The 13,039-nt window shown below is 38.3% G+C and overlaps 3 protein-coding genes across 3 annotated transcripts in view; all 3 read left to right on the top strand.

The window, feature by feature from the left end:
- Positions 1–512: 512 nt before the first annotated feature.
- Positions 513–5,502, top strand: LOC103524752 (mucin-2-like). Its single transcript, XM_017449721.2, has 7 exons — positions 513–841; positions 1,781–2,710; positions 2,971–3,156; positions 3,387–3,979; positions 4,367–4,490; positions 4,720–4,908; positions 5,164–5,502. The coding sequence occupies exons 1-7, from the start codon at positions 791–793 to the stop codon at positions 5,500–5,502; spliced, it is 2,412 nt and encodes an 803-aa protein (XP_017305210.1). The 5' UTR covers positions 513–790.
- Positions 5,503–5,683: 181 nt separating this feature from the next.
- On the top strand, positions 5,684–7,329 carry LOC103524753 (origin recognition complex subunit 1-like). The gene is made up of 3 exons (XM_017449722.1): positions 5,684–5,746; positions 5,924–7,095; positions 7,137–7,329. The coding sequence occupies exons 1-3, from the start codon at positions 5,684–5,686 to the stop codon at positions 7,327–7,329; spliced, it is 1,428 nt and encodes a 475-aa protein (XP_017305211.1).
- Positions 7,330–9,056: 1,727 nt separating this feature from the next.
- LOC103524754 (E3 ubiquitin-protein ligase CBL-B) overlaps positions 9,057–13,039 on the top strand; it is a 58,973-nt gene continuing 54,990 nt past the window's right edge. The window contains exons 1-2 of the mRNA XM_026820053.1: positions 9,057–9,527; positions 9,614–10,079. Of these exons, the coding sequence (XP_026675854.1) occupies positions 9,440–9,527; positions 9,614–10,079 (554 nt within the window). The 5' untranslated portion in view covers positions 9,057–9,439. The remainder of the gene's footprint in view (positions 9,528–9,613; positions 10,080–13,039) is intronic.

The following is a 13,039-nucleotide window of genomic DNA, read 5'->3' on the forward strand; positions in this document are numbered from 1 at the left end:
TGGGGTTGAAAAGGCCTCCCTAAAATGGAGGTGTATTAGACCAGCCACTCACGATCAGGTAAACCTGATAGGTACACCTGATCAGGTCCGCCTGTCAGGTCTATCTATATCTGAAGAACACACACACAAGCAAGTAGACCTGACAGGCTGACCTGATCAGGTGTACCTGTCATGTTTACATGATAGTGGCTGGCCTTGGGAGTACCGCCATTGGTCATGTATGTAACTTCAGATATTTGTCCCTTTGGCGAAAGTAACGAAGTTGTACGCAGCCCCAGTTTCAGAAAGGTGGTAGAAATTTGGAACCACCAGTCGATTAAACGATTATTATTTGCTAAAATTTGTTCTTATCCGCTCAATCGTTTTTCGACCTCAAAAAAACCCGTCCTGGATTTATTTTTTTAGTTCAATACAAATAAACAAATGTGGTGCAAGTAGATATCTAAAATTTCTATCTACGTCATGGAAATTTATTCTGGTGTGAGCTACAATCTCTGCTTGATTGTGACACGCATTGACAGCTTACGCGAAAATTGGTTGTGGAAGCACGTAAATTTGAGTTATTAAATTTAATAAGTACCCTTACTCACCAATTTATAACTTGGCAAATTAAGTATAGAATAGGATTATTAAAAGCTACCCACTTAAATACCTACCTAATAACGCGAGAGTGGAGTAAAAAAATTAACCATCAATTCGTCCCTATGGAACTTTAGTTTAAGAGATTCAAGAAAACTTTCTGTGTCATGTGAGATTGGCCACCTCCACTAAACACCTACCTACATCAAAAATGTTTTGGACGTTCTTCTGCGTCATCTGTTTACTCGTCCATTCTCATCAGGTAAGTCTAATGGACTTGAATAAAGGTCCTGAAGGGGTGCAATAGTCCTACATACTGGACTCCCGCACACAATAATTTCGTCAGAAAGACCCCATTCCAATGTACGAGTACCTAATGGACCTACCTATAAAGCTCCTGAATGTATTTCAATATTTTGACAAGGAAAATGCCTTTAGGCTTCCTAAAAACAAGAATGACTTTCTGAAAGCAATTTTTGGGAAAAGGAAAACTGGTTATCAACAAATAGTTATTAAATTTAATAAGTATCTACCCTTACTCACCAATTTATAACTTGGCAAATTAAGTATAGAATAGGATTATTAAAAGCTACACACTTAAATACCTACCTAATAACGCGAGAGTGGAGTAAAAAAATTAACCATCAATTCGTTCCTATGGAACTTTAGTTTAAGAGATTTAAGAAAACTTTCTGTGTCATGTGAGATTGGCCACCTCCACTAGACACCTACCTACATCAAAAATGTTTTGGACGTTCTTCTGTGTCATCTGTTTACTCGTCCATTCTCATCAGGTAAGTCTAATGGACCTGAATAAAGGTCCTGAAGGGGTGCAATAGTCCTACATACTGGACTCCCGCACACAATAATTTCGCCAGAAAGACCCCATTCCAATGTAGGTACCTAATGGACCTACGTATAAAGGTCCTGAATGTATTTCAATTTTCACAAGGAAAATGCCTTTAGGCTTCCTAAAAACAAGAATGACTTTCTGAAAGCAATTTTTGGGAAAAGGAAAACTGGTTATCAACAAATTGGTTACATACAATTTTATTGCATTTTATTCACTTTTTCGCATTTTTACTTCTTCACAATAGACACATTTTTTCTACAAATATTTACAAAAGTTTATAAGGGAGATGTTCACTTTTAAAACTGGACTACTCAATTTTTTATTCCATGTTGACTACTATTATTTCAGACTCATGCCAACTCGTTGGCTCGGCGCTATGATTCCAACTCGGAGAAGTCCGATGTAACAGTCATGATGACCATAGATGGCAAACAAGTACCCGTGACATTACCGGTAGCAGAAGTGCCTCCTGATATGCCTCAGACAATTTACACTCATCAGCGAGACGAACGAATAGACGATTCCTTGGTTATACTTCCGTCTACACTGCGAGAAACACCGATTGTACCCCGGAATGATACTGCTCCACCACCAGCTAACCAAACGTCACCACCTGCTAACCAAACCTCACTACCTCCATTGCCGACAAACACCACGCAACCAGCACCTCCCCCTGCGCCAGCTCCAGGATCAAATGCTTCCCTCCCCAGTCCAACGGCTAATCAGACATCTCCAGTTCCTCCCCCCAGTCCGGGTAACGCAACAAGTGCTCCTCCACCCCCTCCACCACCACCTCCAACCACGCCCCATACTCCCCTCAATAATACACAACCTCCCGCTCCTCCTCCTGAGGTAAAACCGCCAAGTCCTCCTGCAGAATCACCTCCTCCAGTAAATACTCCTCAACCTCCAACAACCTCTCCTACACCTTCTGCCAGTCCAGCTTCTACTACTGCAACTGCAAGTCCCCGCCCTAACAATCCCTCCATCATCATAGCGGCAGGATGGCTGCCAATGTTCAATTTCCAGCTGTCCTCCAACGACATCTTCGGCCCTATCTACCCCGTGTTCACGCAGAGTCCAATGGTTATTCAGTACATTGCGTCACCTATGGTCTACTACATGCAGATACTCCAGATCGTTTACTCCATTGTCCCTGCAAACACTATGACGCTAAACTCCATAATGGATCTGTCTTCGGCTGTGACTAATATTTTGAGATCGAACGCTGAAAGTTTGAGTTCGATTGTTGTTGAAGAGCCTGACGGTCCCAATCTTGTAAGTAGAATGCAGGTAGATACCAAAGATAATTAATAAGTCCTGTAAGACGTTAAAGTTTAACAAGATGATGGAGATTGAAGCTACTTCTGCTGATGTATTGGTGAGAAGCTATACTGATGGCCCTCAATCAGTTATGGTCTGAATTCTCCAAAGAACTAAGAAGTGCACTTAACTAATACCCTCTTGCATATCTTCTCTATCATCATTACTTGTCTAGTTGTGATTTGGCTCCCTATCTTCATATCGTTTTCTTTCAGGCACCACAAGTACAGGACGTATTCCGATCGAATACTGGAGGCACCCTGGATATTCCTACACCAAACGATGTGACCACACAAATACAAAATGCAGTTCAAACTTACGCCGAGCCTCTACCTGAAGACATTCAAAACGAACTTACCAAATCATTGAGTGAAAATATGGCCGAACTTCTCAAACCTTTGGTAAACGATTTTTTCTTGTAAATTTGAGTGATTGAAATATGAGAAGCTTTAGTCCTCTTTGTCAGTTCCATTATTAGATTAAACAACTGTCTGTTGTAGCATGAGGCATTTTGAAATCAACCGAGTACCTACCCATCAAAGGAATTGGGCACTGAAAAAATACACTTTACAGAATAGGTATTACAATAAATTTTACCTAATTACCTACACGATGCTAATTTTGTTTCCAGTATCAAAACATCGCGTACACACGGAAATTAAGACTGGATGACACTGATGACCAACCACTATATCGTCGAGATGTTGGTCCCCTCAGCAGAAGATCACCTGATAACCCAACAGTACCAATTATTCCAGTCACAGTACCAGCTAATGAAACCGCTAATGCAAATGCTACAGTACCAGCTAATGCCACCGTACCTGCTAATGCCACAGTACCAGCTAATGGCACTGTTGGGGTCAATGCAACAGTACCAACACCTGCTGTTAACGTCACTACTACTAATACCACTACCACTACTCCACTTCGTCCCCCAAGCGTTGAAGTAACGCTTCCACATCCACCCAATCTACCAATTCCTGGCGCTATACCTGGCGTTTCGTATCCACACAACGAAACGTCAGCCCATGCCGTTCTACCACCCAACATAGTTGTCAACAATGGAGATCAAACCAAACTACCCAACACAACTGTGTCTCCTGCTGCTGGCGTTGATCTCATCAATGCCCTTCTAGCTGCACCCAACCCAGTGCTCTCCAGCTTCCCCAATATATTTTCCATCATTCCCAATCCTTTCAAGATCGTGTATGGATTCATGAATACCATTGCGACGGTCAAAGGATTTGATAAGATTCTGGAGCTCAGCAGTTTCAAATCATTACCTTTGAGTGACATTACGTTGCTGCGAAGTAGGTAACGGTGACACATTTCTAAAGGCTAATATGACCTTAAACCCACCAATGTGGGGAATGAAAACTGTCCTTCTAAAAGGACCTCTATTTTGGCCCTTTCCCCTGCCGTTCTACCACCCAAGATAGTTGTCAACAATGGAGATCCAACCAAACAACCCAACACAACTGTGTCTCCTGCTGCTGGCGTTGATCTCATCAATGCCCTTCTAGCTGCACCCAACTCAGTGCTCTCCAGCTTTCCCAATATATTTTCCATCATTCCCAATCCTTTCAAGATCGTGTATGGATTCATGAATACCATTGCGACGGTGTATCCCAAGATCCAGCTGTCTATTCTGGTGGGCCTATCGACAGCCATTACGCAGATCGTTGCCCGAATCCTCGAAATGATTGCCAGCTTTTTCGGAATTTTTGCCGTCATTGTAAGTACCTACCTAACTAACTTAGTAACTGATTACAGATAGTAATCATTTGTATCTACCTATATTATATTCCTCTATGTCTATGTCAATTACTTTATGAGATAAATTCTTTTATGGAACAGACTAGGTAATTTAGGTACTTATGTACATAAACGTAATCACTTGTCAGAATCTTTGAAAATGAAGCCCTCTATCACTTATGATTTAATAATATTTCATGCTTTTTTAGGGACGCAAGAGGAGAGACCTTTCCAGTGACTTACCCCCATCGTCCATTGACATGGAGCAAGTTTTACATGATCTTCACAAAGATATCAAAGAAGCCGTGAACACCTATGTCCCAGAAGCTCCTCCTCGAACTAAGAAGGAATTGACGTCTGCTTTGTATCAGAACTCTTTGGATATTATAAACGACTCGGTAAGTGTAGGGGTAAGAAAGTCCTTTCCGTTGCAAAGGCACTGAAGGTACCAGATATGAGAAAGAAGAGGACTCGGAAAGTAATTAGGTAAGTTGTAAAGTGTCACATCGCTGGAAAAAACCAACTGTCCGTAGTGTTAAAGCTTCTTTAATTGACCTAGAAGTAGGTTCTATAGCCGAGCAATAAAGAATCTAGACGAGTAAAAATTATGAACAGAGTGCAACAACGAATAACACATTTATGTGATATTTCAGGTGCAAGATCAACTCAAGAAGAAAACCCAGGACACTCAACCTAGCTATGCGGACACTCAACCGGCTCCTTATGTTCCCAACAACCCACCACAAGTTGACATGGAAGTTCTGAATAATGAAGTCCCTCCACAAGCCGTAGATACGAATCCTGAAAATTTAAGATCAAAAACAGACATCTTTGGCATCCCAGAAGTCAGCAGCAATAACAACAACAACAACAACAACGAACTTCCAACCTTCTCATTTTCCAACACCGTCAATGGGGCCCAAGATGACCTATTTGGAAATGTGGACAATCTACAGAAACAGATAAACCGCCCTTTCCCATGGTGCCTATAGTTGAGGGGGTTAACCTTCACAACATCCTTCTCAGGAGGAAAATATTACCTATCTTTGGTAATCTGAAATTTTCCCTGATGAAAAAGTGGAGCAAAAATACACGTAAGCTGAATCGCTCGTAATTATTTCGAGAGCAATGAGAGATTTTGATTGATTGAGTTAGCTATTGTTCGAGTTCAAAATGAGGCTGATTTTGGGTGGTTGTTTTGTTTTCATGTTGAATTTTGTGATCATTCATGTTCAGGTAAGAAAAGTCCGTGTTTTTTATTTATGTTTATAATTAAGGTAGCGTAGGGATACTAGGTAGGTAAGTAGGTAATTACTCAATTAATTATTTATCTGTACAGTCTGCACTTAGGTTGGTTGGTACAATTAACGATGATATAACTAGAAAATTAAGACTTTCTTTTTCTTTTTTCAGGCTGAAAATGAATTGGAATTAAATCTAGGTCCATTGATAAAGACATTTAATAAAGCCAGTACTATTGGTGAACCTATTAATTTGCCCTACGCTAAGGAAGATCTTGAAAAAGCTGGAAATCAGGAATCCTTGGAAAAGTATCCAGTCAAAATAAACTCTGCAGATTTGAAAGAAGATAACAATTTAGATAGTAATACAGAACAATCTACAGATATTCCGGCCGATGAAAGTGTCAAGAATCAGCTTTCAAACACTTTGATGAAAGATCCAGAAGCTATAATAAATAGCAGACAAGATACTGAAAATGGTGTGCCGACACAAATTAATGATGATATCAAAGAAGAAATCATTAAACAATATCTACTGAAGGAAATACACAACCCAGTGATACCTACTGATGATATTAAACATGACGAGAAACAAAAAGTATTACGACATTTACTCTCTAATGTGTTGAGTAATGCTGAAGATGTCAATCAAATGCCGACGAAAGTAGAAGATATGGATAAAATAAAAAAGACACAAGAAAGCGATATTGAAAACCCGGATGAAGTTAACTCTAATCAGTTTATTAGCAAGGACATGAAAAACGTGGAAAGTGTTACAAAGCAGAATAATATGCTTGATGAAAGTGTAAAAGTCAGTGATATATTAAACAATAGTGAAAAAGACAACAATGATTTAATAAAGGCTTCTATGAAAAAAATGAATGGTGAAGCAAAAGACAACATAAGGTATTTGCTAGATGTTAATCTAAAACCCGAATTACCAGAGTTAGTAAAAAAATTCCAAACATTGGGCTCTGATTCCGGAAAGCTTCTTAATCAAGAACATTCAACTCAATCAGATCAAACCGAAAATAACCATCCTAGTGAGGACAATAGAAAAGAGAATGATACCAAAATCCTCGCAGGGAATGACACTACCCCCGTGGAGAATAACAAGGAAGATGTTCCTAGTACCAGCGATACCATACCAACTGTTGAGTCTTCAACCGCGGTTGGAGATACCACTGATACCCCTAATAGTGAAACTTCGCAGGGAATGACACTACCCCCGTGGAGAATAACAAGAAAGATGTTCCTAGTACCAGCGATACCATACCAACTGTTGAGTCTTCAACCGCGGTTGGAGATACCACTGATACCCCTAATAGTGAAACAAAACAGGCGGTAAATGATAGTGATAATAAACGGTCCAAAGATAATGACAGTCCCATCCGACAAGTAACGCCGGCAGAAACTAGTGGTGTTGAAAATGGTGATAGTACAACGGAATCTCCCAAAGATATTGATAATCCTTCCTTACAAGTAGGCAGTGGTTTTGATTCAAACGGTAATAAAGAAGACGATCGGAAAATCGTAGATCAAAGAAGTCAGACTGGTCCTTCCAGCGATCTAGAATGAGTAGGTAAGTAGGTTAACAATATTTTACCTGAGGGAGATGATGAAACTTCAGCATCTAATAAATAAACAATACGGGTATTGTTAGTGGAAATGACTAAACTCCCATAGAGGTTCCAATTTCCAATGAAGTAAACAATTTTGCTAGTGGAGACGACTAAACTCCCATGGATACATATCTTAGTAAAAAATATTGTTAGTGGAGATGCCTAAACTCCCATACCTATTGAGTAAACAATATTGTTAGGTAGTTGAGATGCCTGAACTCCCATAACTCAGTAAACCATACCTACTTTACCTAATGTTAATGGAGATGACAAAACTCCCATATCTAAATAAACAATATTGTCAGTGGAGATAACCAAACTCCCGTAGATTTTTTCACTTTGTAATTTTCTCACTATCGAACTATGTACATTATGTAGATTTCAGTTATTTTTCCTTTTTTAATTGAGGGTATTTTTCCTTTATTGCGAGCGATTCGGTCATTTGGTCAATATCTCAGCTTACCTACCTCTGTTGTAATCTTTCAGTAGTTTGAGCATCTTCTCAATTTGTTCGTTAGGAACTGAGGACAGTTTCTCAGCATGCCTCGATTTCAAATTATCTCCAAACAATTTGACGTTTGATTCGAGACTGAAATTTCGGATGGGCATGAGGCGTTTCTTGAACTGTTTGGAATCTTTCAGCTCGTACAGGAGGACTAGGCTGGGCGGATTGAACTTGATGCCGATCTTGTGAGCCAGGATGTTGTCCACATCACTCTGTAAATAGCAAAATGAATAGTTTAAGAAGATACTCTATTAAAAAGCCGAAAAGGCGGTAGGTACTATTATGTTTTCAGTCGCTCAAGTGCAGCGTAGACAAGCAGCCAAGCTCTCACAGTTACCTACTAACCAGCGAACCACTAGTTAGTAGTTAAGAAAATAAATAAAGAGTGATATTGTAGGTAAGTGGTACCTGGGTAATAGGTAAAATTAAAATATAGTACCTACATAGGTACCTACCTATGATTTTCTTCACCTTCTTTCTAATCTAGGAATCTTGGATTCGGGTCCAGACCTCCAGACAACCTCATTAAAAAAGAAAATGCGACCATCAGGAAATCATGCCCATAAAAAATTCTAAAAATCTAAATACATATTTAGGTATTACCTACAAGTAAGTGGTACCTGGGTAATAGGTAAAATATATAGGTACCTACCTATGATTTTCTTCACCTTCTTACTAATCTAGGAATCTTGGACTCGGGTCCAGACAACCTCATTAAAAAAGAAAATGCGACCATCAGGAAATCATGCCCATAAAAAATTCTAAAAATCTAAATACATATTTAGGTACCTACTCAAGAATAAAAATCAGGATCACACTTTTTCAAGGAAATTTTTGAACACCCTGTGGAAATTTAGGCTTCACTTTTTACTGTTTCCACATGTCCACTGATAGCAAACTCCTTGGCACCAAGCGTCATGAAGTGCTGCCCTCTAGGGAGTGGTTGTTATCGACAAGTGCTGCTCTCTGTATTTTTTTAGTTTAAAAAAATATTTTTCCAAAATCCAAAATGGCAGTATTGTGTTTATTTTGCTAGTGGTCGGAAGTATAGGTTTCTGTCGCTTTCGAATTTATTGCAAGTGCGAATTATGAATGAATTAGCTAGTCAGTCAAGTTATGTGAAATTTAATTTTTAATAACCTTCCATATAATTTATAGAGGTGTTTATTTTGCTAGTGGTCGGAAGTATAGGTTTCTGTCGCTTTCGAATTTATTGCAAATTGCAAGTGCGAATTATGAATGAATTAGCTAGTCAGTCAAGTTATGTGAAATTTAATTTTTAATAACCTTCCATATAATTTATAGAGTTCATATTTATCCATCGTGTGTTAATAGTTTTTGTTCTATTTTTTAATTGCATTTTTTTAGTGATATCAATGAAAAGTTAATCAAGTGTTTCTACTTTGCTCCCACATGAAGATCAACATCAAGTTTTTATGGAAATCTAATCAAATAATAACTCCACGTTAAGTAGATTCATTCATAACTTAAATTATAATTATGTCGAGTTTTTGAATGGGCATCTTCACTCTTGTCCTTGTAAAAATCTTTGCCTTTCTAAATGAAAATGGCAGCAAATAACTATAACAATAGGAACAGATCCACTGTGCATATTGGTTCAATATTTTCTAAAATTCAAGCTTTTGCAGATGCTATGGCACCACTAACTATAACAATAGGAACAGATCCACTGTGCATATTGGTTCAATATTTTCTAAAATTCAAGCCTTTGCAGATGCTATGGCACCACCAAAGTTAGCAACTGATAAAAGAACTTTAGACAAGACTTGGAAACTTATGGATAAAGTTGTCAAACTATGTCAACACCCAAAAATGAATTTGAAAAATTCACCTCCCTTCTTGTTAGATATTCTTCCCGATACATATCAAAGATTGAAACTAATCTATACAAAATATGAAGATAAAATGATTGTCCTACATAATAATGAGTTTTTTAATGTTTTTATTGTTAATTTAATGCGTAAGTGTAAACAAGCAATCAAGTTATTCAAAGAAGGGAAAGAGAAGATGTACGATGAGAGCTCCCACTATCGGAGAAACCTGACCAAGCTCAGTCTTGTATTTAGTCATATGCTTAGTGAGCTTAAAGCCATTTTTCCAAATGGTGTATTTGCTGGTGATCAATTTAGAATTACAAAAAGTGATGCTGCAGACTTCTGGAGGAACAACTTTGGAAATGCGTAAGTGAAAAAATTTATCTCATTCTTGCTCTTAAACAGTCCAATGGTTGAACCAGAGGATCAAGTAACATCTAAAATCTAGATATAATATGAAACTATGAGTCAAAAGCTAAAACCAAAGAAGAACATGTTTTGAGTAGGTACTATGTTTTTGCATTTGGATTGTCAAGTACCTACTTACTCTAACCTGACTGTAGGATTTCTACTCAAATACATATTCTTCTTCTTTTTAAGGAGCATAGAGCTCTTCCAACCAAATACTTAATTTTTTGTTTTAGCTCTTGACACTCAAACTGATTAAAACAAACCAAATCCATCAAAAGATGAATAATTGAATAAAATCTTTATTTAATCATCAATGGACATCACATCATCTGTAAGAAGTAAGAATTCATTTAAAATTTTAAACTTTGAACATGTCACAGTATGTCACACTGTTGATTCTAGATTCCTATGTCTTGACTGAAATAACTAGGGGTAGGTAGTAGGTGAGAAAGTAGGTAGGTAATCAATTTTCAATTCCCCAGTTTGCAATATTGCCTATCATGAAATTTTTGTGAAAAAAGGTAGGCAGATATTTTCATCTCTGCTTGTGAAATATTAGAAACATTCATCTTTACTGCACGACTTGGAAGTAAACATTGACACCCACTTATTATGCCACAGCATGTATTTCACTGACTTGTGTTGTTATTTCATTCTATTTTTATAATTGAAAAACATTGCATCCATTTTCATCCGTCACTTCCTACATAATAATTTATACAATCCCCCCCATTGTCTTCATTTTTTTTATTTTATTGTGTAGGTAGATATTGGGACTATTGTCGGGGGAATGTAAATTTTCTGACTTTCTTACCTAGTAAGAAAAAACATTCACTTTTGTAAGTAGTAAGTACCCACCTCATGGAGAAGGAAGAAGATGGGAAATACAGTGTGTAGGTAGCAAGAAGGATAGAGAGAGAGAAAGTAAGGAGGAGGAGGAGGAGGAGGAGGAGGAGGAGGAATGAGGAGTTAAGTATGTACCTAGCTACCTAAGAAACTTGGAAAGAGATGAAATGAAAACAAAACAAATAAGTTGGAGGTACCTTACCATTGCCAACCTAAGTAGGTACACTTACATAGGTACCTACTCATGTATGCATTGTTGTATACTCGTAGATATTTATTATTATATGTACCTACCAATGTTCAAGTAGGTATGGTTCAGTGTTTGACCAATATTTTACAAAAGTTCACATTAAAATCAGATCTAAACTTGAACTACAAACTGCTTACCAGAACTTGAACCATAGCTTCCCAGTTGCCAGTTTAATGCTTGGATCTCTTGCTCAGGGACTGTTCAATGACTTCATCCACCTATATTTTAAGTACCTACTTAAGTACTTAATCAGAAGTGTTCATGTAATTTTGACAGAATTACTTCCTTCTGATTGTAAATTCAAAACACACCCTCAAATAACCCTATTTAACGTACAACCGTTTCACACAATGAAAATCAAATATATTTATTTACATCTTGATTGATGTCTCAGATGCTCAATCCCGAAATACCTACCGAAATGATTGAACGATTGAATCCCTGGATCCCGAAATAGCTGAAAATCGGTCCAATCTCGGGATAACGGGATTGGATTCCCTTCGTGCAACCCTTAGCAGTGTTCAGTACTTAATTACTAGGAACTACTACACGTTTTCAGCTTTATGTAGGGTTTCATTATTTATCAAAAGGAGACTACTGTTGCTGTTCCATTACGTAAGGCTAGCCACTCATTGTCAGGTAGACCTGACAGGTACACCTGATCAGGTGTGCCTCTCAGGTCTACCTGATGGTGAGTGGCTGGCCGTATGGTCACACAAGATCAGAAAGTCGTCAGGTGACATCGTGCGATCAAATGAAGCGCAGTAGACACAAGTATAAACAACTACGTTGGCTTCGAATTTTGCATACAATGAATTAGGTACATAGACATAGATTTTGTGTGACGCTAATGACGTAAGATAAGTAAGATTATATGTTGTAGCTAATCTGACGCAGATGCGTATTTCTAACAGCACAATATCGTGCGATTGCATCAATCATTTTATTCATTTTTTTTTTTTTTTTTTTTTTAAAGTTTTGATAGAGGGCACAGTAACTGCTAAGGTCTTATCGTCCCGAAAGCGAAGAGAGAAGGAAGACAGGATAGGAGAAAGCTATAGCCGTTCCGAGAATAAACCTTAGCTGTTCAGGATAAATTCAGCCCCGAGCAGGAATCGAACCGGCGACCTAGCGCTTTCAAGACAGACGCGCTACCCTCCAAGCTGACTAGGCTGACTCTTTATAGAGATTAATCTCTGTTTAAACTTCAAACTGTTTTAACTAGACGTCTTTTCGGTATTTCTCTGTCCTATATGGACCCCTGTGATTTTATATTCCATCCCTTTTCTCTCCTTCTTGTAATACCTCTGTGTTGCTCTCTTCCAAGCAACCTCTCTAACTCTCTCCTTTATGTCCCTCCCCTTTTTACATTCATTCGCAAAAACAAAATTTTGCTGAACGAAAAAAAAAGTTGTCAGGGTTCCAAGTTTTATGAGGCAGAGAGTTTCATGAATGAAGTGGGGCTGTTGCGCGTTATACGTATTTCTTTCTTTCATAGGGGTTTAACTAGGCTTGCCAAACGTCCCGGTTTGACTGGGACGGTTCCGGTTTGAGAGGCTGTCCCGGCCGATTTGGTATTTTTTGGTCTTTTTTCTCCCGGTTTGGCATTTTGTACCGACAAAAAACCAGGACGTTTCGAATCGAAATCAGCGTAAGTATTGCCTTTTTCATGCCATTTTCAAGGTTATTGCTAAGTAAACTCTCTTGGGGGTTTCCGCTTGTTTTACAGGAACTTTTAAAATTGATTTTAAAACTCTGCAATCAAAGTGTCCCCTTTTATATACTTACTTCCATGCTCCCAATCTCCGCATACCTACTT

Source organism: Diaphorina citri, unplaced genomic scaffold, assembly GCF_000475195.1.
Source record: "Diaphorina citri unplaced genomic scaffold, Diaci psyllid genome assembly version 1.1 scaffold118, whole genome shotgun sequence".
Lineage (NCBI taxonomy): Eukaryota > Metazoa > Arthropoda > Insecta > Hemiptera > Psyllidae > Diaphorina > Diaphorina citri.